Source organism: Eretmochelys imbricata, chromosome 1 (genome assembly GCF_965152235.1).
Source record: "Eretmochelys imbricata isolate rEreImb1 chromosome 1, rEreImb1.hap1, whole genome shotgun sequence".
Lineage (NCBI taxonomy): Eukaryota > Metazoa > Chordata > Testudines > Cheloniidae > Eretmochelys > Eretmochelys imbricata.
This window is the reverse complement of record NC_135572.1, coordinates 269788353-269813620: the sequence shown is the minus strand read 5'-3', so window position 1 is coordinate 269813620 and position 25268 is coordinate 269788353. Positions and strand designations below refer to the sequence as shown.

Here is a 25268-nt window from a genome sequence, read left to right as displayed (position 1 = left end):
TTTTCCCCTCTCCCCATCTGTCAAGGGCTCTAAGTGTTACCCAGGAGAAATCTTTGTACTCGGGGAAGTGCAGTGAGTGATACTGCTCCCTGTATGGGTGCTCAAGTTGGGCGGGAGACTCCTTCCTTTTGTGCACCTGTGCAGGGTTGGGCACAGTATGTTGCTAAAATAAAGGGTGCTTAAGAGCAAATCTCACTAATGCAACCCATCAAAATCAATAAAAGTACCCATAAAAACAATACATAGTACATCTACAGCCACATCTGCCTTCCTATCTATTGCCAGTGCCCCAGCCAGCATGCAAAGTACACTCTGCTTCCCCATCACCCACTCCAGCCAACACACAATCCTAGCGAGGGCTATATATAGCGTGGCCATCAATTGACTGAAGTAACACCAGCGTAGCAGTTTACACCAACCACAGAGGCAGGGAGGAGTCCAGCGGAAAAGCAGAAGGGAGCCGTGACTACCAGGAACAGTCTGCCTGTTGCATTGTGTTTCCCATCCTGCTGCCTCCCCACCTCTTCCCTTGCAAAAGGGACAGGAGAAACGACATCTTAGTTGTGGAGATACCTGACCAAAAACATCTCTCGTCTTTTGGTGCGTCAGATCTGGTTGTTTTCTTACAGCCTTTGACTCTATCATGGTCTCCAGTCTAAATGCCATCTTCCTTCTTCTCTGGCTCCTTCAGCGTGGAGGTAAAAAGTTCTTTTTGTTCCTTTTGTTTATGTTCTAATTTGGTCACATTATGGCATTTTTTCAGCTGGTGTCTTGTTAATTTCCAGAGAGCCCCCACTAGTAACTTGCACATTCCTGCTATTTCTGTCTTTTAAACATTCTTTCTTTTAAGAACTCATAAAGAAAACCCGGAAGGGAGGGGGACTATGGAAGTAGTGCTGTGTAACCTACATTAAATGGTTCAGGTCCTCTGTGGCAAGTTCTTCTCAAGCTAAGGGCTCCAGGGATTAACAGGAGGGTAGGTATCGGCCCTGCATTGTGACAATGGCACTTTGCAATGGCTTGTGTGAGAGCCAGGTTCATGTAAACCTTGGCATTGTTATACAGGGTGAACTGAAGAGGAGGATGAACGATCATGTCCTAGACTCGAGAGTAGGGCCAGAAGAGGCCACTCAGATCACTGGTCCTCCCATACCACTGCTGCATTTTGGATGATCCCTCATTACATCCCTCTTTCTCACATAGTATCTAACCTGCTCCTGACTCTGCCGTGACAATACCCTGAGCATTTCCCTTGGGAGTATCCCACAGCTCAGTTGCTTTTATGGTTACAAACGGTTCCCAGTGCGGTAACCTAAACTTTCCCTTAACTTCAGCCCATTGCTACTTCTTATGTCATCTGCAGAGGCCTTTCTTTCATTGGCATGCTTTACCTTGAAGTTGTTTGTAGACCACGATCATGTTCTCCCTCCATCACCTCACCCCCCAAACTCTTCTTAGCGGTTTGTATTTAGCTCCTTTCATTTTGGGTTGTCACTTCTGAAATGTGGTGGTTAAAGAATTGTGATGTTTGTGTCACAATATGGTGTCATAACATGATGATGTCACACCAAGCTCAGAATACATTATGGGACTCTTTTAGGGTCCTACAGCGACCCTGTTTGTAGAATGCAAGATGTCAGAGAATCCTCTCACAACCAGCAAAGATGACCACTCCACCTTTCTCTTGACATCTCTATCCTTCAATTCATGTATCACTGAAAGAATCAAAATTCCTATTGCGTAGAGAGACTTGTCCATAAGGTTCTGACTCACTGTCCTAATGAGGGAAGAGCACTGAGGTACAGGATTCACAGCGCCTCATCTCTTTCTAGGCCAGTAAAGGTCAGATACAGTTTGGAAGATGATGCAGGTTGTCTGTAGAGGAAAGGGCAGCAGCTGCCCTGAATCTTGAGGGCCCAGTTTCAAGTTAATCTATCCACAGAGTCTAAGTACAGCGGTGACTAAGGTCTCTCCTGCCCCCTTACTTATCATGGGAACAGTGACAGGAAATTAGCTCCACTGGCAAATGGAAAGAAAAAGCAGTTGGCTAGAGCTGTACTGATGATTTTTTGATAACTTTTAAAATGCTTTTGACACTCCTCCGCTCCTATTGTTCTCTATTCATTATTATGTCAAATGCTTTGAGATGGGAATTGCAGGTGCTAACATAAAGAGATCAAAGGTTGTCTAGTGTTTAGAACTTGAATCATGATGTCAAAGGAACGGGGGCATATACCCTGTGAAATGGGCTGTCTGTTGGCATTTTCACACTATATGGTGTTCCCCTTTAGCTTTTTTTTTCTTTATGCTAAACAAAAAAGGGAACAAGTCTAGAGACAGCATCTCCCCTTTGCTTCTGCAGCCTCTGTTGTAACTTCCTATGGAGCACCACTTGGTGAACTGCAGCAGCAGATATCCTTCCAATTGCTTGACAACAATCATGGGAACTATTTCCCCTCTCTCTTAAAGAGATACTATCACGCATGGCTACTTCAGGTCTTCACAGTTCTGCTAATAGTTCCTGTGTCTTATGTGCTGACTCACCCTTTGCTTTGCTGTTTAGAGTGGCAAAAGTTCTGAGTGATGAAGCTGCATCCTCTTAATGTTTTTCATGGTCTCAATACTGGCATGCACAGTATGTGCCATTTCCTTCCTCGCTCTCACACCCCCTTGTGCCCAAATACACATTTGCACACTGACACACACATCTGCACACTGACCCAGAGGCATGGGATTTTAGAGGATGCATTATACAAAACATCAAACCAGAGTTAATTTCCACTTTTGTCAGCCATAACATATTCTCACATACTGAGTAATCAGTCCACTTCCTTCCTTCTTCCCCCTTTCAGCATGCTCGAGTTTTAGAGAAGAACTCACAAAGAAAAAGGGGAAGCCTGGGATTGCAAGTGTATCTAAAACCACACAATATTTATCTAATGGGCTCTATAGACCACACAGGAGTTGCCTTGCCAAAACATACCAGTGGTCTATGTAGTCCAGTGTCATCCTGTCTCTGACAGTAGTCAATCCTGGATGCAGCAAAGCTGGGTGCAACCCCCGTAATAATGCATCTAAGTGTGTGTGTGTGTGTGTGTGAAAGAGAGAGAGAAAGAGAAAGAGCACGAGTGTGTGTTTGGGGATGTTGTTACATCAAATGCTAATGATTATCTCCTATTGTCTAGGACGGCAGGTTGCAGGACAGAAGGTCTCTGTAAAACAAACCCCCCTGATCCAGGTTGCTTTTGCCAATGAAGAAGTATCTGTGAACTGCCTGGTCAGCTACCCCTACATGAAGGAATACACCACCTTCACGATCCATTATTACTGGGTGAACTCACAAGGCAAGACCGCCACAATCAAAAATTCTTTAGTATCTGAAGCAATCCCTCCTGGACGGACGAACCAGACAACAGAGAAGGATTACCCACATACAATTGGGCCACCAGGAAACCCCTCTGCTACTGGCACCTACTACTGCGAGGCCAAGTGGACAAGCATAACGATAACAGGAAAAGGGGTATTCATCCTTTTTAGAGGTAAGCTCCGACTGCGCCTCACCTAGCCAATGAGAGCTTAGAAGAAGAGGTTTGAAAGGCAAAATCTTGCTGGAGTTTTTTGCCCTTTTTTTCTTTACATCAACAAGGTAGAAACTCGTAATACCTAGCACTTGGGTAGCACTTTTCATCCACAGATGTCAAAGTGTTTTACAAAGGAGGTAAATAGCATTATCCCCATCTTACAGACGAGGAAATGGAGGCACAAAGAGGCTAAGGCCTGGTTTACACTACAAAGTGTTGCCAACATAGCTATGTCAGCAAGGAGTGCCATCTTACTCTAATCCATACAAAATGCAACTGCAGATATCATCTTTTTTGCCTGCTGTTCTGACCACATAACCTCCTCTTTGGATCTCTCCACTTTCTCCCTGTCTTACACCATTATCAAAGTCATTCTTTTAGCCCTCACTTTCAAGACCCTTTCATGGCTTTGCCACCCCCCGCTTATCCATGTCTGTCACATGTCCCTGTTTCCTGTGCTCCACCGTACCATCCGTGTCTTCCCCAGTCTACTTCTCCCACAGAGAAGGTGAGGTGTCAGTGGCAAAGTTGGAGGGGTTGGGAAAACTTGCAAGGACCTACCTGTACCTGATTCTGTCCATCACTATCAGTCTTTGTTTTTGGGACCTTTCACATTCATCCAGGATGTGATTTAAAAGAAAACATGTATTAAAAGATATGTTCTTCAGAGCTGCTTGTGAGTTTTAGCCCTCTGACAGCTGTTGAATGGAAAACTTGGGGGTAAAAATGAATAGTGGGTTCTCACCACCACTCATGCCATGAATCATTTGCCTTCCTCCTCACAGACACCGGGTACAGAGAGCCCTCCCCCAGCGCGTGGAAATTTCTCATCGCTCTTACCACTATCCTCACCATACTGAGCATCACTGAAACAGCTCTGCTGCTGTGGAAGAGAAAGGCAAGTCCTAAGATAAGTATTACAGGCGCATCTGGTAGTGATGCCTGTAGCTAAGGTTTCTTGACACTTCCCATTATAAAACCCTGTTTTTAGTAGTTAATAACTTTACCAAACTTTAACTGTTTGGACTGAAATTTTCCATGCTGAGAGTCCACCTCAGACTGTTGGTTTTTTTTAAGTTTCAGCAAAAATGGTTCAGCCATATCAGAGAACAAGATGAAGGGTACATATATAGTTTTGCTCATGTTAAAAGTGACTTGTGTCAACCAGACTGTGTGTGCACTATCCCCAAAGAGTAACTGAGCATGCTGAAGCCCAGGGCTGCCAGGCTGAGCAGGACTTCCCCTGCAATCGCTTCTCACAGCACCAGGCACAGGAATTCAGAGCTCAAAAACTCTCTCTCCTATGCTCCCAATGCTCCCTCACTGCTGGCGCCCAGGCAGTGTGGTGGAGAAGCAGCCAATCTGGAATGCAGAAGGGCAAGAGCTAGACCCCTGGGGAAGGTGTGCAGTGGAGGAAAAAGAATGGACAAGGAGCCTTGGGTGGATATTGGGATTGGCTGGACAAGAAGCCAGGGAAAAGGGGTGAGGGACATTGCGGGGTTTGTGGGGGAGGTGGGATACAGGAACTAGTTGGGCAAGGAGACTGGGGCAAAGAAAATGAAGGGAGACTGAGATGAGAAGCCCAAGGAAGGAGACTGGGACTGGCAGTTAAGGTCAGAGAAGACTGGAACTCCAAGGAGAAGACTGGGACTAGGATGAAGAGGTGGGGACAGGAGGAAACTGGGATATGGAGCCAGGGGGAGGAAGAGTCAGGGCTGGGACAGGAACAGACAACTGGGGATGGGGCAGAAGGGGTCAGGTCTAGGGGGAGCAGGGGCATAAGAGTCTGTGCTCATTGGAGCGCACCACTCTCCAGAACCTAGAACGGAACCTAGAATTCCTGAATCTCAACATTCCTCTGCTGCCGCAAATCTCTGTAACCCACAGGCAAAGTGTGTGTCTCATCCACCTCTGGTGGCTGGTCTAAATAGGGGATGGCAATCTACTACTGCATTCAGCGATGCTGCTAGCTCAAGTGGCAAAGATCTGTGCTGTGGACTTACTACTTCCAGTTCTTCTGACAAACCGTGTGGGTATCAATATGATTCCACATGACGAAATTTCTGGTTTTCCACTTTGCTTTTTTTAAAAACCTGGGATGTTATATACAAAAACCTGCAGTAAAAACATTATTAATGTTGCAAAGTCAAGCAATTAAAACTTAGGAAATGCCAGAATTAAGTTTGCCTATGCATCCTTGAATTGGGCCACTTATATGTATGCCTTATGATAGAGTCTTTAGTTACATGATTACATGCTATTTTTTCCATTGGACCTCTGCCTCATCTCAGCACAGGATGGACAGTACTTACTTAATGAGCAACTATTCAATATTTTGGTTTCTCTGCATTGTTCAAGGTGTGGCCCTAGGCCTTATTGCTGCTACTCAAACACTGCTCTGCAGATGAATTATTAATTTCCTTATGGACTTTTCTGTGGCATTTATAACTATAGTGTCATGATCCAGGTCCTAAACCCAGGTCTACAGGGAGGTCATCACTCTCTTTCCCGCCATTTATCAGCTTGCTGGGATCAGCTAGACCTGGCTTTCCTTGAAGTCCAGCTCATCTAGGAGGCTCCACTCTGAGCCCCAATTGTTGGAACGCTGGGCCTCCTGATTGGCCTACTCTGCCTACTTAAGCCAGAAGGAGGAACAGGAACTTGGCTGGTACAACTGGTCTCCACCCTGCTTTGGATTCCCTCTCCCTGTACTACCTGCACTTGTCTCCTGGTCCTGACCTTCTGGTTTCCTGACACAGCATGATTCCTGGCATAGGCATCAATTCCGTGAGTGCTCCAGCCCTGGAGCACCCACGGAAAAAAATTAGCAGGTGCTTAGCACCCACCGGCAGCCAAGCTCCCCTTCCTCACTCTCCCCCACCCCCCCAGTGCCTCCTGCTGCCAGCAGCCCCGCCGATCAACTCCTCCCCCTCCCTCCCAGCACCTCCCGCCTGCTGCAGATCAGCTGTTCTGTGGTGTGCAGGAAGCACTGAGAGGAAGGGGGAGGGATAGAGATGGGGATGGGGTGGAACTGGGCAGGAAGAGGCAGGGAAGGGACAGAGTGGGGGCGGGAAGAAGCGGGGTGGGGTGAGGGCTTAGGGGAGGGGGTGGAGTGGGGGCAGGGCCTGAGGCGGAACAGGGCAGGAAGAGGTGGGGTGGGGGTGGGATTTGGGGAAAGGGGTGGAGATGGGGCAGGACCAGGAGTGTAGTGGGGGTTGAGCACCCACGGGGAAACTTGGAAGCTGGCACCTGTGATTCCTGGTATACGACCTTTGGCTCTTCACCTTCTGGCTCTGAACCCTGGTTGGTGTGGGGACCTAGCCCTCCTGCCCTACATTAACTACTAGGCATGCCCTTCTCTGATATTCACCCAAGGAACTCAAGAAATTGCTGAACTACTAATGTGGTATGTAACCTATCACTTAAATCAGTTTCTGTACCAGTAGCTAATATGGAGGATAGCTAATGTGATGCCAATTTTTAAATCTCCAGAGGTGATCCTGGCAATTGCAGGCCAGTAAGTCTAATTTCAGTACGAGGCAAACTGGTTGAAACAATAGTAAAGAACAGAATTGTCAGACACATAGATGAACATGATCTGTTGGGGATGAGTCAGCATGGCTATTGTAAAGGGAAATCATGCCTCACCAATATATTATAATTCTTTGAGGGGGTGGACAAAAACGATGCAGTGGGTGTAGTGTACTTGGACTTTCAGAAAGCCTTTGACAAGGTCCCTCACCAAAGGCTCTTAAATAAGCAGTCATGGGCTAAGAGGAAAGGTTCTCTGCTGGATCAGTAACTGGTTAAAAGATGGGAAACAAAGGGTAGGAATAAATGGTTGGTTTTCAGAATGGAGAGAGGTAACTAGCAGTATCTCCCAAGGATCGGTATGGAGACCAGTGCTGTTCAACATATTTATAAATGATCTGGAAAAAGCGTAAATGGTGGGGTGGCAAAATTTGCAGATGATACAAAATTACTCAAGATGGTTAAATCCAAAGCAGACAGCAAAAAGCTACAAAGGGATCTCACTAAACTGGGTGACTGGGCAACAAATTGGAAGCTGCAATTCAATGTTCATAAATGCAAAAGTAATGCATATTGGAAAGCATAATCCAAATTATACATACAAAATGATGGGGTCTAAATTAGCTGTTACCACTCAGAAAGAGATCTTGGAGTCATTGTGGATAGTTCTCTGAAAACACCCACTCAATGTGCAGCCGGAGTCAAAAAAGGTAACAATGTAAGGAATCATTAGGAATGGGATAGACAATAAGACAGCAAATATCATAATGCCCTTATATAAATCCATGGTACACTGACACCCTGAGTACTGCGTATAGTTCTGGTTGTCCCATCTTAAAAAAGATGTATTAGAAATGGAAAAGGTACAGAGAAGGTCAACAAAAACAATTAGGGGTATGGAACAGCTTCCATCTGAGACAAGATTAAAAAGACTGGGACTATTCAGCTTGGAAAAGAGAAAACTAAAGGGGGAATAAGACAGAGATCTATACAATCATGAATGGTGTGGAGAAAGTGTTATTTACTCCTTCACATAACCAGTGTCGGGTTTACAATGGCTCTAGTGGCTCCATGGAGCCGGGCCCATACTGAGAAGGGGCCCCGGCCTGCTCTGCTTGCACTGCGCCCCAAGACCCTGCTGGCTCCCCCCGCCCACCACTTGCTCCTCTTGGCCTGCCTGCCGGCTGGCCAAGACCTCCTCTCCACTCCCTGGCTGCACCGCCTGCTCCTCTCAGCCCGCTGGCTGGACCCCAGTGCATCTCTGGCTGTGGCCAGTCTCAGCTTCCCACCATCTGCGGGGCCCCACCTGTCTCCGTGGAGCTGAGCCAACTGGGACTGATGCAGAAGCCTGGCTAGTCTCAGCCAGGTGTAGGGGGAGAGACAGTGTGAGCAGCTTGGCTGGGCCCCTCCAGGCAAGTGCATCTTGAGGGAGCCCGGCCGGGGCAGGCCCTGGCCTGACTGATCATGCCACTCCCGAGGGGCTGGAGCGATTCCTGGCCCTGGGACTGGCCCTGGCTGCGCTGCCGGCTCAGCCTGGCAGACACAGTCGCCTCCCAGCAAGGCCGGTAAGTGCGGCCAGGAGGCAGAGCTTGGGGGAGTGGGTCTGTGGGGAGCCTGGGGGGGGAGGTGCTGGGCTGTGAAGGGGTGAGGAGGATCTGTGGGTGTTGGGGCACTAGGGAGTGGGGGGTGTTGGGCAGTTGTGGTGGGGCTGTGGGTAGGGGTGGTGTTGTGCAGGGCACTGTGCATTTGTGGGTGGGTCTGGGGGGGTGCTGGGCATAGTGGATCTGGGGGGCCTCTGGCCATAGGGAGTTGGGGAGTGTAGGGCGGGGGGGGGGGGGCTCTGTGTGGTGTGGCATAGGCCCACCCCTGAGGGAAGGGGCATGCTGGCAGCACAGGGCCGGGCAGGCCACTGTGCGGCTGGCAACTGCCGGTTTCTAAATAATGCCCTAGCATTGGGTAGAGCAGGGCTGCCCCAGCCATGCCATGCCCCATTGCCTCTGGCTGGCCCCTCACTCCAGAGACTGACCTCCCGCACCATGCTCCATTGCGTTCATGGGGGCCCACAAATACTTTTTGCGCCGGGCCCACAAAAGGTTAATCTGGCCCTGCACATAACATGAGAATCAGGGATCACCTAATGAAGTTAATAGGTGGCAAGTTTAAAACAAATAAAAGGAAGAACTTCTTCACACAATGCAGTCAACCTGTAGAACTTGTTGCCAGGGAATGCTGTGAAGGCCAAAACTATAACTGGGTTCAAAAAATAATTAGATAAGTTCGTGGAGGATAGATCCATCAATGGCTATTAGCCAAGACGGTAAGGGATGCAACCCCTGCTCTGGGTGTCCCTAGTCTTTGATCGCCAGAAGCTGGGAATGGGCAACAGGGGATGGATCACTTGATCATTGCCCTGTTCTGTTCATTCTCTCTGGGGCACCTGGCATTGGCCACTGTCGGAAGACAGGACACTGGGCTAGATGGACAATTGGTCTGAAGAAGTATGGCTGTTCTTATATTCTTATTCATAAGCTCTTATGAACATGGCATCAAATAAATTAGAGAAGGAATGAAGAGCTCACCAAGACAGGCTGCCAAGGCAACAGCTCTTGAATCCTGGAGTACCACTCTTGTCATAATGCAGTCAGAGACAGATTATTTTTCTGATTTAAAAAAATGACAATTATTAGACATTAATGGGAGAGAGAAATCAGGGGTGAGAACCTCTCCCCTCCTTTAGCCCAGTAAAGGGACTGGAATGAATAAATGGACACTAACAGTCTCACTTCCAGTCAGAGCAGGATTTCCCCAGGACAGGAACTGCAGAAGACAGTTACACACATGTCTTCCAAGGACACCCTCACAACTCCTGGTGTGGGGGTCATGCTGGTGTGGGGCTGGTAGAGGGAGGGGCATTGCAGGGACAGGACTTTAGGGGGCAGGACTGTAGCATGCAGCTTTGCATAGCATTCAGGCGGTGACAGGCAGCTTTCCAAGAGGCCCCAGCCTCTCCAGTCCCCAGAGCATCCCAGGATTGGGAAGGCTGAGAGTTCTGTGCTGTGCCTTTTACAGTTTGTCTACACATGAAAATTAATCCGGAATAAGGTAAAGTGTGACTCCAAAATGGATTAAGCTAATTTGGAGTAAGGCAGTCATTCTGAAATAAGAGCATCCACGCATGGTGTTAATCAGGAATAGCTATTCTGGAATAAGTCCACTGTAGGCAAGTGTCACAGACTCCAAGTCAGTGCAGGAGGGAGCCCAGAGAGCAGCATGTAGGAAAATTGTCAGGCTTTTCATTTTCCATTGTAGGCAAGTATGCTTGATGTTTTTTATCTTGTGGGACTGCTCCTCTGCCTCAGGACTCTGCAGTACCACCTACCTCAAAGGTTCAAACATCATGAGATACCTTCTTCCCCCTCAAAAATCATGGGTTTGAGATGGAAAAAAAATAGATTATTTTTTTTTGTTTGTCTTCTGATTATTCCAGTGTTGATAATTCACGGATTTTATTGTGAATTTTGCAATATGCAGTGTTTTGCTTAAAACCCAAGCTCTAGGAGTTATGTGATTACATGAGAATCTCATCTTTCACTTTTTAAAAAAAATGTAAGTTTCTAGCCCTCAAAGGTTGTGGCATTTGAAAATGTGGAAACCAAAAGAACCAACATTTTTATTATTTTTAATCTCATGATACTTAAACGAGTCTCATCTTTCTGAGCACTTGAGGTTGGCAATGCTGTTTAAACTTTAGAGAAGCTGCCTGGTCACAGTCCATATGTGAGATCATTTCAAGTTGAAAATTCAACCTAAAATTCATCACATACACACACATTACGGTTGCCAGTTTTGGTTGGAGATATTCCTGGAAGTTCTATCACATGACATAATATTTAATTAAAGATTAATCTTTAATTCCTGGAGACTCCAGGCCAGTCCTGGAAGGTTGACCACCCCCCACCTCCTTCTAAGAAGGAGACTTCACTTTCTCTCCTCTTTATCTCGGGGTGGCACTCATCACTTGCCTTTCTCTGTTCACAATTTCCTAATTCCAGCATTGCCTGCCCCAAAACAGTCAAAAATAATGAGTCAGTCCTCTCTTGATTATCCTGTCCTCCTATATTCACTACTCCACCCCCACCCCATCTGCCAGTGTCCTTCCTTGTGCCCTGTACTCACCTCCTCTTTGCATGGCCCCTCCCTGCCTCCTGACAGCACACACCTTTGCTAAAATGTAGCCTGACTTTAAGTCTCATTGGAGACACTGGAAGGTGGTGGCCCTCTTTTCTAGGGGCAACCTCACTGCCACCTGCACAGGCTGTAGGGAAATGGTAGCCATCTTAATTAAGAGCAGCCTGGCATCAGGCCCAACTAATGGGGTATGGGAAATGGCAGCCATTTGGGGAAAGGGCAAAACTTTGCAACGTTGCTCATGTTCATCCCTACATGACAAGAGGCTTCGAGTCAAAATACCCAACATGAGTCTCACAACAAAAATGTGATTGCTGGCAACTCTCTAAAGTCACAATCTCCCCCATCGTGTCCTGTGGGGCCTGAAGCAAGGGAGCAGCCTGTGTGAGGCTACGGCCTTGCACCCTGTGCCTCATCAGCGTGCTCACCTAGCTCAGGCCTCTCCGATGTCTCTGTCTCTCTTGCCCACCATGTGCTGTGAGGCTGCCAGTTTGTTTCAGGCCCCTCTGAAATCACTGCCTTTCACCCTGTGTCCTGTGGGTCTGCTGCCCTGACTCCAATCTGATTAATCACTCTCTTTTCCACGCACCTACCAAACTACAGGCCTTTGGCCTGAACTTCAGGCCCTTGGGAGATTGTTCAGGCACTCAGGACTTTTGATGCAGCCACAGCTATCAATCTTGTGAATGCCAGATAGTAGTGGGCACAGAAGCTTATCATCCTTATTGTGTGTATAGAGAAGGGGCTAACCTGCATTTTAAAAAATAAACCCCAAAATGTACCAAAGCAGTGCTGATGCTGGGTTTTTCAATAACAATTTGTTCTGTGTTTTGTGCCTTATGAGAACTAAATGAGGGGTTTTGTGTATGTTTGTAGGTATTTGATTGGTCACTTGCAAATTATTGTAGAATTTCAAATAAATAGGGAGGAAGCTTCTTTCTCCTTTTGCTTTGGCTTCTTTCTGACTAAAACACCATGGCTTCACAAGTGATTCCAGACCTCCTATTCGGATCTATACTGACTCCCCACTTTAGTTTGTCTAGTTACGGGCCTGCTGATGCCTCCGTACCCCTGGGGCCTCACCTCATAGGCTATACTGCAACTCAGACTGGAGCCCAGAGGGTCTCAGAGCCCAGGCTCCAGCTTGAACCCAAATGTCTTCACCACAGTTAAACAGCCTCGTAGCCTGAGCCCTGCGAGCCCGAGTCAGCTGACACAGGCCCGCTGAGGGTGTTTAATTGCATTGCGGACACATACCCATAGAGGTAGTGACTGTGAATGGATGTGAGATGCAGACACTGCCCCTTCTCCTTAGCAGGAAAAATGCTCTGTCCACATCGCAACCAAAATAGTTAACCAAATGGAGGGAAAATAAGCACAGGCTGGACTAGCACCAAGGCTGAGGACAAGCCCCTTCCCCTTACTCCAGAGAGTTTAGCCAGATGTCTTCCTAGGGGGAAATGTCAAGACTTGCTGACATCTCCAGATTTTGAGTTGACCTACTGATTATTTATTTTTTAACACCAGAAGGGACCATCTAGGCTGACCTGCTGTATAATGCTGGCCATCGAATTTCTTAACACAAGTTCTCTAGGCTTCAAGATTTAAATGTTTATCCCTAATTACTAATGGATTGGAAAGTAGCTCATCATCCTCATGTGATATGAGACAAATGTCATCCTGCTTCTTTCCAAATACAGGACAGAAATACGTTTCAAATACTTCTGCCTTTTCTGCGTTGTTATGAACAATTTTGCTCAGCCAGGAGAGTACTTGTGGTGATAGTAGTGGTTTCCCTTCGCCATGTTGGTAGAATGACACTCTTCTTCACAAGAGGAAAACCCCTCCACAAAGTCATGAATCAAGTGAAGTAATATTGCCTTGTATTATGCTGCACCTTACATTTCTGTCCTTTGTATACACAACCGCGGAGGGGGTGATGACCTTGTCAGATCTCACAAGCTAAGTGGAGTTAGATTTGGTCAGTATTTGAATGGGAGATCTCTACGGAAAACTCATTTGCTGAAGGAAATGGTGTTGGTGGTTCCAGAAGAGGTCATCTTCCTTCAAGTCAGTATTGGACCAATGCCTCAGTGTATTACTGACCAATAAAAAGTCTCCTGGTACTCTTCTCAGGGTTGTGATGTTAACACTAGTTTCCTGACCAAGTCTCATTTTAAGTAATTGCATTCTGCCCCTCTAACATTCCCCCTACAGGTGCAGCTGGGTAGGGCTGTCTTTATTTCCTGTGCCGTGAAATAGGTGCTAGCTGCATCACAGAGATGCCTGTATTGTAGAAGTCATTTTTGTGTAAACACAGTCTGGTTCACAACATTTTACACCAGTGTAACCCAGCTGATTTCACTGGTTTACACTGGTGCGAGAGGAGGGTCGAGCCCACTGTTTTCAAAGTGGTCCTTTGTGATGAAAGTGCTATAGAAATGTGATTCACTAGTTATCACTGATCATGTGTTAAGTACAAGAATCATGCAAACATGTATTTCACATTTTGGAATGTTGTGTGTTTACAACAGATCTGTCATTTAGTGTCTTGTCCTAAGTTGGTGGTGTGTCGTGGGAGATGCCCAGATGTCCTCCAGAGATGCCCAGACCTGAGCACAGGAACCCAAGCCCCTTCAGGAAGCTCAGAACCATCTGGCTCCATCTACACAGTGAGTACCACCAGAACTACCCCCATCCCCAATGTGGCATACAGCTAGACCTCCATGTGTACACCAGCATGGCACCATGTAAAAATAGGGTGATCTGGGGGCTGGAGGAGAGACACAGTGCACTCCATTCACCTCAGTATAAGGAAGGATTTGATTCCAAAGAGAGGGTTGATGAGGAGGCGAGGTATCTTCTTATGCCGTCTCTTCTCTATAACTTTTGCCTTCTGCTCAGAATAAAATTGACACCCTTTTACCACTCCTGAAAGTGGCCCAGGGCAGCTGTTTCCATTCCCCTAGCCTGGTGGCTGCAATGCATCTGTTTACCCAAGGAAGGGAAGGAATTGCTTAAGATGGGCGGCAGGGCAAATGTATGGGGGGGAGTAAAAGGGTGAAAGTGAGCAGAGAAGAATATTGGCTGAATATCAGGAAACCTTTTCTGAGCATGAGATATATAATGGAGTGGAAAAGTCTCGCCAGGGGAGAGATGGAAGCTCAGTTGCATGAATAATTTGTGACTGGACAAAGCTCTGGAGAATGTACTGTAGGGAATGCTAATGCACTGCCAAGATGGGTGGGATGCTGATGTGGACAAGAGGATGGACTAGGTCTTTTCTAGCTCAAACTTCACAGGTTCTTATGAGGCCAGTAGGGTTTGGTTTGGTTTGTTTTTTAATTTTTGGAATTGAGGTTTAAAAAAAAGCATCTGGAAATACCAGGGTAATAATTTGGGGGAGGGAAATTAATCTGATAAATCTTTTACTTTTAGAAATAAATTTCTTTTTAATTCAACTGTTTAGTAAACATGGAGAGTTTTTCTGTAAAAGTGGATGATTTCTGCAAGGAGGTTTTAAAAAAAAAATCCCAGTTCAGTTTTCGCTCAGTCAGCGTTGTCATGCAGCCTCAGCTCCATCTTAATTACACGTTCCATCATGTTGCCTCTTTCGAGGTGTCTACCCAAAGTTTAAAATAACAGTGTTTTAAACCCTGGGCCAGCTTTGTGAAGGTGCCCCAGGCAAGTGTTGGTGGACATGATGGTGCAACCCCCCCGTTGCTCCTTCTCCATGAAGGGCTAGGAACTGACCGGGCTGGTCCCCAAAATATAGGTGGGATTATCTTAGAATGGGGCACAGCTAATTTCCCTGAGAGATGCACTCATTTAGTGTCTCTTGGGAAGCTTTAGCAGCTGAGGTTCCTAGGGAACCTTGGGCAGAATGTAAAGGTGCCATTCACTGAGATTAAAGCCTCCTCCAGCCTAGCTACCTAAGGGTGCAGATTGCACTCCTGTTCCCTGGTGCCTGCAGGTGTGACTCTAGCTGATCTAACAGGACAAGGTAAAAAGGAATGTTTTGGGGCCTGAAGCACCACCTTTGGTCCCATCTACGCTATTAGAAGCTAGTGTGGTGCCGGAGCTGGTTACCACACAGTAGCACACACAGCCTGATTTCTCTGTTGCAGAGGCAGATTAGGGGTTTGTGGGGTCCTAGGTCAGAGCAAGTGGGGGCCTCTCTCCACCTTTTCCACCTGCTGCCCCCCCCCCCCCGCCCCATCGTCGTCCCGCCAGCACTCCTGACAGGGAGCTGGGTCAGGGCGTGGGGGCTTCCCCTGCCCGCCTGGTGCTCCTGCCGGGGAAATGGGGTTGGGGCACAGGGGCTTGCCCTGCCCCGCCAGCCCGGCACTCCTGACAGGGAGCGGGGTCTTCCCCTGCTCTCCCGCAGGAGTGCTGAGCGGGCAGAGCGGGTCAGGACATGGGGGTGCCCATATTTCCAGGTGCTCCCCAATTGGCTAGGGCCCCATTGGCCCAATGGCTAATCCACCACTGCTTGGTTGCTGAGAGAAAAATGCACAGGGCAAGAGACTCTCTGTGGCCAGCAGCAGGAAAGGAACGGAGAGCGAGGAAGAGGAGAGGAGAGCACTGTGTGCGTGCACGTGCGTGTGTGTTGGGTTCCGAATGAGTGGACAGATTAAATAACTGTTAATGTTTGCCTCTTTGAAGGGGCGAGTCGGGGTAGGAACCACATGATGCTCTGCTGATTTTGGCTGCCCTGTCCGTCTCAGGGCCCCTTTGCAGGCTGTTCATCCCCCTTCCAACACGCTCTTCTTTAAATCATGATCACTTTGAGCTTGATCCAGAGGGGTTCTGAACGTGTGTAATTCCCAGGGAAATGAATGGGGTGATAGATGCGCAGCGCCTCCCAGGATCAACCCCAGGCACTTGCTTTTTCTCTTTGCTGTATTAAGAGACATGACAGTCTCATTCACTTTGCAATGCCCCCCTAACAGCATCTGCCCCTCCTGCCTGCCTAAGCTCCTCCCACCTTCTTGTTGCCAGAGAAACAGCCGCCTTGGCAACCTGCTGTCATCCTTGAAATACACATGGAAAAGTCCTCCTGATTGTTTTATTAGATCCTCCGGGCAGATCTGGAGCATCATTCAGTCTGACATGGATCTTTAGTGACACGATTATCTGAGGGACAAGGAGATGCTCACATGTGTAGCATGTGTGTGTGTTTCTGCATGTACCTGTGTGTGAGCATTCAGGGCAGAGCTTAAATTCTTATAGTATATTTCCCAGATGCCTCTCCCCCCACAATTCAGGGCCCCAGCTTCAGCTCTGGGGCAGGGAGTCTCGGGACTTTAGCCCCATTGGGTGGAGGGGGGGTGGCAGGGCTCAGGGCTTCTGCCATGCGGGGTGCTCTGGGTCTCAGGGCTTCTGCCCCATGGGGTGCCCTAGGGTTTGGGGCTTCTTCCCTGCAGGGTACCCAGGGCTCGCGGCTTCTGCCCTGCGGGGCACCTGTATTGGGGCTTGGGGCTCCAGGCTTCAGCCACAGAGCCAGCTCGCAACCGCCAGAAATTTGAAAATATTTACTGGAGCTCTACTCTGGACAGCTCTGGCTGAATTTAAGCTCTGTTTCAGGGGGAGTGTGTGGGTGTATGTATGTAAGTGTGATTTAGAGTGTGTGTGGGGGTGTGTATGTATCAGTTCCCATATTATTTCTGCATTTTAAGGAGGGAAAAATAGTTCCCGATTTAAAAAACAAATGCAAATTGTCCCCTTATAAGTGACTGTGAAGTTCCTACCTTTGGTGTCCTGTTGGGCATCAGGACATCAGCTCAGCCACTCTTTCCATTCCCAAATGCCCAGCATGATTGTGATTGAAACCTGGGAGTGATGTGCACACTAGTGCCATATTGTACCATTCAGAGCTCATCTTGCTTGCAGGTTCACCTCCTGTCCCACTGAGCAGTGAATGTCCCCCATAGTGGAAGGTCTTATTCTGCACCGTGTGAAGAATTTGGAGTAGATGGAGGCAGGTGGGAGGGGCCCTGCTTTCTTTGTTTTTCTCCCTAGGATATAAATCTATCTCATCATGTCTCCATGATTCAAAATCATGACAAGGACAGGGTTGCCCTATGCAGTTAGGGCAGGAAGCAGTTTCCAGGACTTTTGCAGACTTCAGGATCTCTGGCAGACTTTGGGGACACAGGCTTTAGGCTCATCAAACTCAAATTTAGGACAGATGGCAATCCCTGATCACAGCAGGCAACTGTGCATTTTTTCACGTCCATGAACTGCGTGTTTGTGATGTGACACAAGCCCTCTTTCCTCTCCCCGCTCTAGTGCCTAGAATCTCACCAAGCTGAGGTCTATTCTGTCCTTGAGAATAACATGAACAGCTTGTCGCTTGAGACGAATCCCACTGCTACGGTAAGTTTCCTCTCAAGTAATCCTGACCCTGTCCTGCTGGGGGTTCCCTTTGAAATTGGGCCTGGCATAGAAACCACCACGGAGCTGCTGTGCCTTTACAAAGGCAGTAAATCTAACTGCTGCTTCCACTCCTCCCACCCAGAAAAGGAAAGGCTGAGTTCCTCCCGCCCCTAGGCTGGGCTTATGCATGTTGAATCTTTCTTCTCTCTGGTTAAACAGTTGTTTTGTCAAACGTTATTAGTTCGGGGAGGCCTGGCTGATATAGATGCTGCAATGTGAGATTTGCTCTGAGGCATGGTGGGAGATTTGAGATCATTTCTGGCAGTGGAAACCTCCCTGTATGCAGACCAGACCGGGCCTTCATGGAATATGGGCTGGTACTGGCCTCCAGTATGGCCATTTTGGACTGCTCAGGCAGGGCAAAGATCAGACAGCTGAAGATTCGTCCTGCATGGAGAAGTCCTTGTATATTGGCATGGCTGGGACACTGCTGAACCTAGCCATCCCCGATTGGCAAAACAGCCCTCTGAAGGCCATTACCACGGGCCAAAAGTTTAAAGAAGCTCTGAGATTGCCCTAACTTCTGTCAGGGTTGATGCAACCCCTGACAGCCGTGGGGATCAGGGAAAGGGAATCTACAGCCATGTTTAGCCTCCTCTGCATTCTGGTCCTACACTGAGTGCAGGTCGACCAGCCCTGGAAACTGGGCTCAGGGTGTTCTAAGCCCTATATATAATATGTGTTTTCCCCTTACGGTCAAGATGAAAAACATATTGAGTGAAATGCTTCTTGAGCAACTGCTCAAGAGATCGACAAGAGTCCCCTACTTAACAGAAGTGATGGTCTAATAAAAGTAAAGCAGAATTATTCCCTATATGGTAGGGGACATTTTGGAGCACTCTCAAAATGAGGGAGTGCCTCTCTTAGGTGGACTCTCGTGCAGGTTTCCCTGTACTGTGTGGTTTTTGTTTGTTTTTGTTGTTTTGGGTTGGGGGCGGCTTATGAACACATTGGATTCAATGACTTTTCCCAGTTGTTGCTGTTTATTATTGTCAGCGGGGTGAAACCCCTGCCTAACGGTTAGAATCTCTGGTGGCAGCCTTGCCTAGTGGTTAGGGGTAGGGGAACCCAGGCCCTCCCACTTCACCAGGTTCCAACCTAGGGCACTCTTGGTCACCACAGGGAAGGCATCCACTTTGTGTGGTCCAGTTAACACCCTCCCCTGGGTCTCTTCCTACCACTGTGTCCCTCCTTGGGGAGTGTCATGGCTTGCAGTTATCCCTGTAACCTGGTCCGTGGGCCTTTGCAAGCTAAGGAGTCGCAGCTTCATGCAACCACTCTCCTCCTGGGACACTTTCCTGGCGCAGTCCCTCCATCACAGTGGCTGCAGCCCCACCTCTCTCTCCACTCACCAGCCTATTGTGCTGAAGAGACTCTCTCTTAAGGCCCTCCTCCAACCGGAGCATGCCCAGCAGGCCTGCTGGGGTGGAGCTTCCTGGGCGCAGATTTGTTCCTGCACCCCTATCTCTCTCCAACGTGAGCTTTGTCCACCCCATCACAATTACCCTTTGTACTCAGTTTGGAGAGTAAAACAAGGTTTGGTGAGTTTTGCCTCATTTGCAGCTGGTTTCACTTTCTGCTTCTCATGCATATTATGTGTCCAGGATCCATTAAGTAAATAATGTCTCACATTACCTACAGTAGTAGAACAATAAGGACAGAAAGGAACAACAAAAATAAATCATGCTAGTACAGTGAAAGGGCTCTTGTTTACAAACTACCTCCAGTCTGATCCATTTCTACCTTCAGAATCCAGTTAATACCAATTGTTTCCCACTGCCAAACTCTTTGCAATTCTGTGTCCAGAATCTGCTGGGCATTCCAGGTGCTGTAACTACACACACCTTCACCACAGTTCTTAAACTTGGCATTGGTCTGTTTGTATTGCAAAGATATGAGGGAAAGTTTTTGGTTATAAAAAACAACTCCACCACCCCCCGATTCATTAATTTTATTAAAATTATTATTGTAACCGAAGCATTTCTATTCATATTCTCTTGTCTTACTAAACTTTTTAGGCCTGAACATTCTTGGGAAGTTGAAAAGTGTAGTGTGGACAGTGCCTAGGGGCTGAATCCACTACTAGCAACTGTAACAGTGGCCCTCCAACTGCATAATGACTTTGAACATGGCATAATAGAAGCTGCTATATTGGATCATACCAATAGTCCATCTAGTCCAGTATCTTGTCTCCAATAAGCAGCAGCAGCAGCTTCAGAGGAAGAAACCCTGCAGTAGGCAGTGTGACGGGGCAAGGCCAGATGGCTATAGTAAAGTAATGGGAGACAGATATATTAGCTACAGGCTATACAAATTCCTGTTACCAGGATAAGCAAATGGCAGCTGCTCCAAGTCAATTAAGACACCTGGGGCCAATTAAGATCTTTCCAGAAGGCAGGGAGGACAGTTGGGTTGATTGGGACTTCTGAAGCCAATCAGGGGGCTGGCTAAAACTAGTTAAAAGCCTCCCAGTTAGTCAGGTGGGGGCATGTGTCAGGAGCTGTAGGAGGAAGCTGCGCTGTTGTAGAGACTGAGCAGTACAAACCATATCAGGCACAAGGAAGGAGGCCCTGAGGTAAGGGTGAAGTGGATCTTGAGGAAGTGGGGGCTGCTGTGGCGAAGTGGCCCAGGAAATTGTACGCATCCTGTTTCTAAAATGTCAGCTACCATTGCTGACACTATTAGGGTCCCTGGGCTGAAACCTGGAGTAGAGGGCTGGCCCGGGCTTCCCCCTTTACCCCCCAATTAATCACTGAGACTGGGAGACCACAGAGACTGTGCAAGGGAGGGTAGCTTCCCCTCACCTCCCTTACTGGCTTATGATGAAAATGGCTCAGTAGGCTGTGACCCTTGCCTCTAGAGAGAGAAGGGCTACGTGGGGGTTCACAGTGAGCCGCTGAGGCTAGTGAAATCAGCCAGGAAACGCGAGACCCATGGAGACAAGGACAGAGCTTTGTCACAGCAGTTATGGGAAAGTTTCCTCCTCTCCCTAAATAGTTAGAGGTTGGCATATGTCCCAACGCTTGAATGGTCATATCCCTTCCAAAACTCTTGTTTACTTAAAAAATATATTTACCGTTATAACATTGAATAGTCCAGTTATCCATAGAAACGTCTGGTATGTTTTGGAATCATGCCAAGCTCTTAGCCTTAGTGATATCTTGTGGCAGTGAGCTCCACAGACCAATTGTGTACTGTGTGAAAAAGTATCTCCTTTTATCACTTTTACATTTTTACCACCTTTCAATTTCATTTTTGGCCTCTTGTTCTTGTGTTCTGAGACCAGAAACACAGGAGATTCCAATTTACCTTTTATCCCATTCATTCTTTGTTAGACTTTAATCATGACCACTCTTCTTTGGGCAATGTGAGTGATTCAGTCAAGGAGCTGAGATACTGTGTACACATCATGGTGCTCTTCACTAAATATGGAGCACTCAGCATGTTATCGGAACCCTGGTACTGCCACATGCGAGCCAGTGAATTTGGAGGTTAGAGTGTTTGGAGAGTGGATGCTAAGGCAAAGTGACCTGTTACTGAGTGATGTGGGTATGTCTCTTGTAGCTTCAAGACATGATCATCTCACAGCCAGACAGGGTTGAAGGTAGAAATGAAGACTGTGGGAAAACAGGGAAGAAGAAAAAGAAGAAGAAAGAAATGGTAAGAGCCTTCTACAACCCTGCCGTCAAAAGCAGCCCCATACCTTGTGTTCAGCAGATCACATCATTCAGAAAGTAAAGAACTGAGCATTGTAGTGATGTTTTAAATCTCACCTTCACTTATCATGTGTTCTGTGTCCAGACTCAGCTCTGTGAGGGGACAGAGATGGAGGGGAGGTTCTCTAGCAGGCGCAATGTTAGCAATGGAATGGGAAGGTTTGCATTAAGGAGCTCCCAGCTGCTTACGTGCCAGCCTCTGTCTGCAGTGAACACAGAGTGACTGAAAACAGGATAAACATGGTAGGCCAGATTAATCTGTGGTGTAATTCCATCAAAGTCAATGAGGATAAATTTGACCCAAAATGTCTATGGCCTTCCCTGTGCTAGAGAATTTGATGTGCTGCCTACCGCTGCAGTCCGTAGCTCACGTAACACATCACATGCCCACACATAAAATTACCATCAGTACCGCACAAGTATTTGCGCTGCTATTAGGACGGGACTTGCTTTGAGCAAGGCTGACCACTGTTGCTGCATTGGCACTGAAGAGTCTTAGATTCACCCACTGCTGCGCTAGCTCTGGTGCAGTTTCATCAATGCTAGTAATAGTGGGAAGGTGAGTAGAGAGTTAGGTGCCAGTGATTTTTGCCACCCTTTCCGGTAATTCTGCTCAAGGTAGTCCTAGACAACATGACGATAAATTCCAGTGACTGGTTTAGACCAGCACTCTCACTGTTGCTACCACCAGCCCAGTGGCTGTGTTTGCAAGGAATGCCGTATGTGGATGCAGGCATGAATGCACCCATAACTGGAAGGCTGGTGTGGGTGCACTGCATCACTGCAATATCCACCAGTCCAGCTAGTAATGAATAGGTCAGTTCTCTGGTGTACATGCACCCTTTGGAGAGTCCACACTTCGCTTTTTTTGTCAAATGTTTCCCACTGATGCCACAGAGGAAATGCTAGTGTAGACAGGACTTCATGCAGCCACTGGCATTTCAACTACTCAGTTGTCTAACCTTGCTCACAGCGACAGCAGGAGTATGTGACCCAGTGCTGAAAATGTCCATGTCTGTCGGTGCCTTGTCTCTGCAAGATACAGTGGTGTAGAAAAGATCCAGCTATTGAAGAAACAGAATTGGGAAGGCCAGGGAATTCCTCTTTCACAGAATCCAGACTGATTTATTTTTTACTTTTGGAATAACCGAGATCAATCCCCCTTCCCAGGCAGATTGCTTTTTTTTGGAACAGTGGAAAATAGGAAGCACCTTTATGCCTGGAGCAGGGTTATTAATGTTCATCTCTGGTGGAGCAGCATTCCGCTGGCTGAGTAAATTCCATTCTGTGGATCACTAGTGGCCATTGCTAGTGGAAAGAGTTGCAGAGGATACTTCTTAAGAATCAATCTGGCTTCTTTTCAATAATTTTCCTCCATTTCTTTTTTTCTTTTTATCATTTTGTAGAAATCTCAGCAAGAAACTCTGGAAGAACCCTTTGATATCCTGTATGAGAATATCTAAGGGAAAAGACTGATCGTGCTTGGACTATACATCCCTGAGTATGAGGGAACTGCCCCTCACATCTTTAGTATCCATCTGAATGCTCCAGAGACTCATGGCACACTGATGGCAGAGCCCCACCCTCGTCTCTTTCTAATCTGTTCTTTATGGACCTCAGAATTCCTCTGTTCTGATCTCAGGGTGGCCCAGGCTGTATGGGTGCTCCTGCAGAGAATATTGCTTTCAGTTATTTATAAGTCTGACTTTTAGAGATCGTTTTAGTCAAGATCTGTGCAAGTTTCCCTCATGCAGCTATGCCGATGCATTTTGAGTCTTGCTCTATAGCACTTGTTGTACAATACAGGGACCCTGCTACTTTTTTTGACAGTGCACCTCAATCCTGACCTGCAGCCCATGCTATCCCACTCCTAGCTCTCTCCTGTCATGCCAATATGAACTTGATATATGTCTATTGAGGACCTGATTGGGAGCCAAGGCCCCTGTCACCGCGTTCCCTTTCTCAACAACTTCAAGCTGAAACATGCTGATGCGTAAAGCAAAGAGACCTGCTAGCCCTGTACTGTAACTGCAGATGTACAGTACAGCCCTGTGCTGCTCCAAAACAGTCTGTCGGATTCAGCTCTGCAGGGTGAATATTTTCCTTTGAATGCAACCAACAGAATCTGGTGTGGCGGGGCAGCAAGAAAAGAGATGCAGAAAATGAAGCAGGAGTCTTCCCTGCCTGTGGCCATGTCTCATTGGTGATGTTCCTCCTGAGATAAATTATTTGGAGACAGGGCTTGCAAGAGTGGCTGCCCTGCTGGTGTCTGTCCTGTTTATAACCCTGTCCTAGGCTGATGTCCCTTCCAGGAAGGGTGTTTAGAGGGAGAGTTAACATTCTTCTTTTTAATAGGTATTGTTATATAGTGTGATTGGTTTTTTAAGCCCTGGCGTGGGCAGATGTAATATCTTGGGGATAAATTTTCACCCCACTGAAGTCAGTAGGAGTTTTGCCATTTATTTCAGTGGGGCCAGGATGTCAGTCCTGGGGTTTAGGATGGTATTTTAAAAAATGCAACTAGACCAGCTTATCAGACGCACAATATATGGAGCAGAGGCCCTGCGTGTGAATTTTCCACCCAAGCTCTTATCCTTGCCATCACATGGATCTAGCCCAGAGGTGGCCAACCTGAGCTTGAGAAGGAGCCAGAATTTACCAATGTACATTGCCAAAGAGCCACAGTAATATGTCATCAGCCTCTTATCTGCTCCCCGCCCTCCAGCCCCCAGTGCCTCCCTCCCCCCCCATGCCTCCCGCCTGCCATGATCAGCTGTTTTCCATGCTCAGCAGGCTCTTGAGGGGAGGGCACAGCACATTTGGGGGAAGGGGAGTGGGGGCAGTGCCTGGGGCAGAGCAGGGGGTTGAGCAGTGAGCACTCCCTGGCACACGGGAAAGTTGGTGTCTGTAGCTTCACCCACGGAGTCGGTGCCTATACAAGGAGCCGCATGTAGCTCTGGAGCCACAGGTTGGCCACCCCGATCTAGCCTATCAGCTGAACTTACGCTCATTGTAGTTCTGATGGGAAAGGAGTGACATTAACTATATTGTATAACTTGATCAAAACAGTGGATCAAACTGCTGAAGATGTTGTACCTCAGCTTTTCTAAAAACAAAACGAAAATCTGTAGAATAAGCTGAAAGGAATCATACAAATCTCTTTAAAGAGGAAAATCAAATTAAAACTGATGTGAAGGTCATAGAATCCTCTCCAGTTGTAGACAGTGCTGCTATACATCAAAGATGGAAGGCTATGGAAAATGTTTTCAGGATCTCCAGGCTTCCTATATTATGTTTTAAGAGATAATGTTCTTATTGCTTTGCTCATTTATTAGAAGAAATTTCAAATGTGGAATCTGTACTTTCTTTAATGATAAATACTTTTCTCTTACCAATGTCTAGAAATTCATTGACGCAAGGACCCAGTAAAACTGTTTTTCCATTTGTAAATGCTTTTGATCATTTTGAGAGAGAATTTTAAAACAAATGTTTTTGGGGTCACCAGGTTTTAATGTTTCCTGAGTTGACATGGGAAACATGAGTTAGAAAAAAAAGATTCAGACTTAAAAAATTTGCAGAATTGGTGCAATTACAGTAAAAAAAAAATTCCTTGCCAAATTTTGAGTAATGTTGGTGATAAATGATATATTTTAATTGATTACAATGTGGCAAGAAAATCTTTAGAACAAGCTGATAGATTAGATGGAGTTAAAATTTACCAAAAATACCCACATTTGTAATTGTTTTAAAGATGGCATTTTATAAGCACTAAATGCTTTATGTACAACTGGAAATTTCTTGAAAAGACTCTGTA

General features: G+C 47.1%; 1 protein-coding gene across 1 annotated transcript; it reads left to right on the top strand.

Moving 5' to 3' along the window:
* Positions 1-583: 583 nt before the first annotated feature.
* Positions 584-24174, top strand: NFAM1 (NFAT activating protein with ITAM motif 1). The gene is made up of 7 exons (XM_077807605.1): positions 584-698; positions 3186-3539; positions 4367-4479; positions 13835-13972; positions 17592-17678; positions 21303-21398; positions 22861-24174. The coding sequence occupies exons 1-7, from the start codon at positions 644-646 to the stop codon at positions 22915-22917; spliced, it is 900 nt and encodes a 299-aa protein (XP_077663731.1). The 5' UTR covers positions 584-643; the 3' UTR covers positions 22918-24174.
* The last annotated feature ends 1094 nt before the right edge of the window (positions 24175-25268 follow it).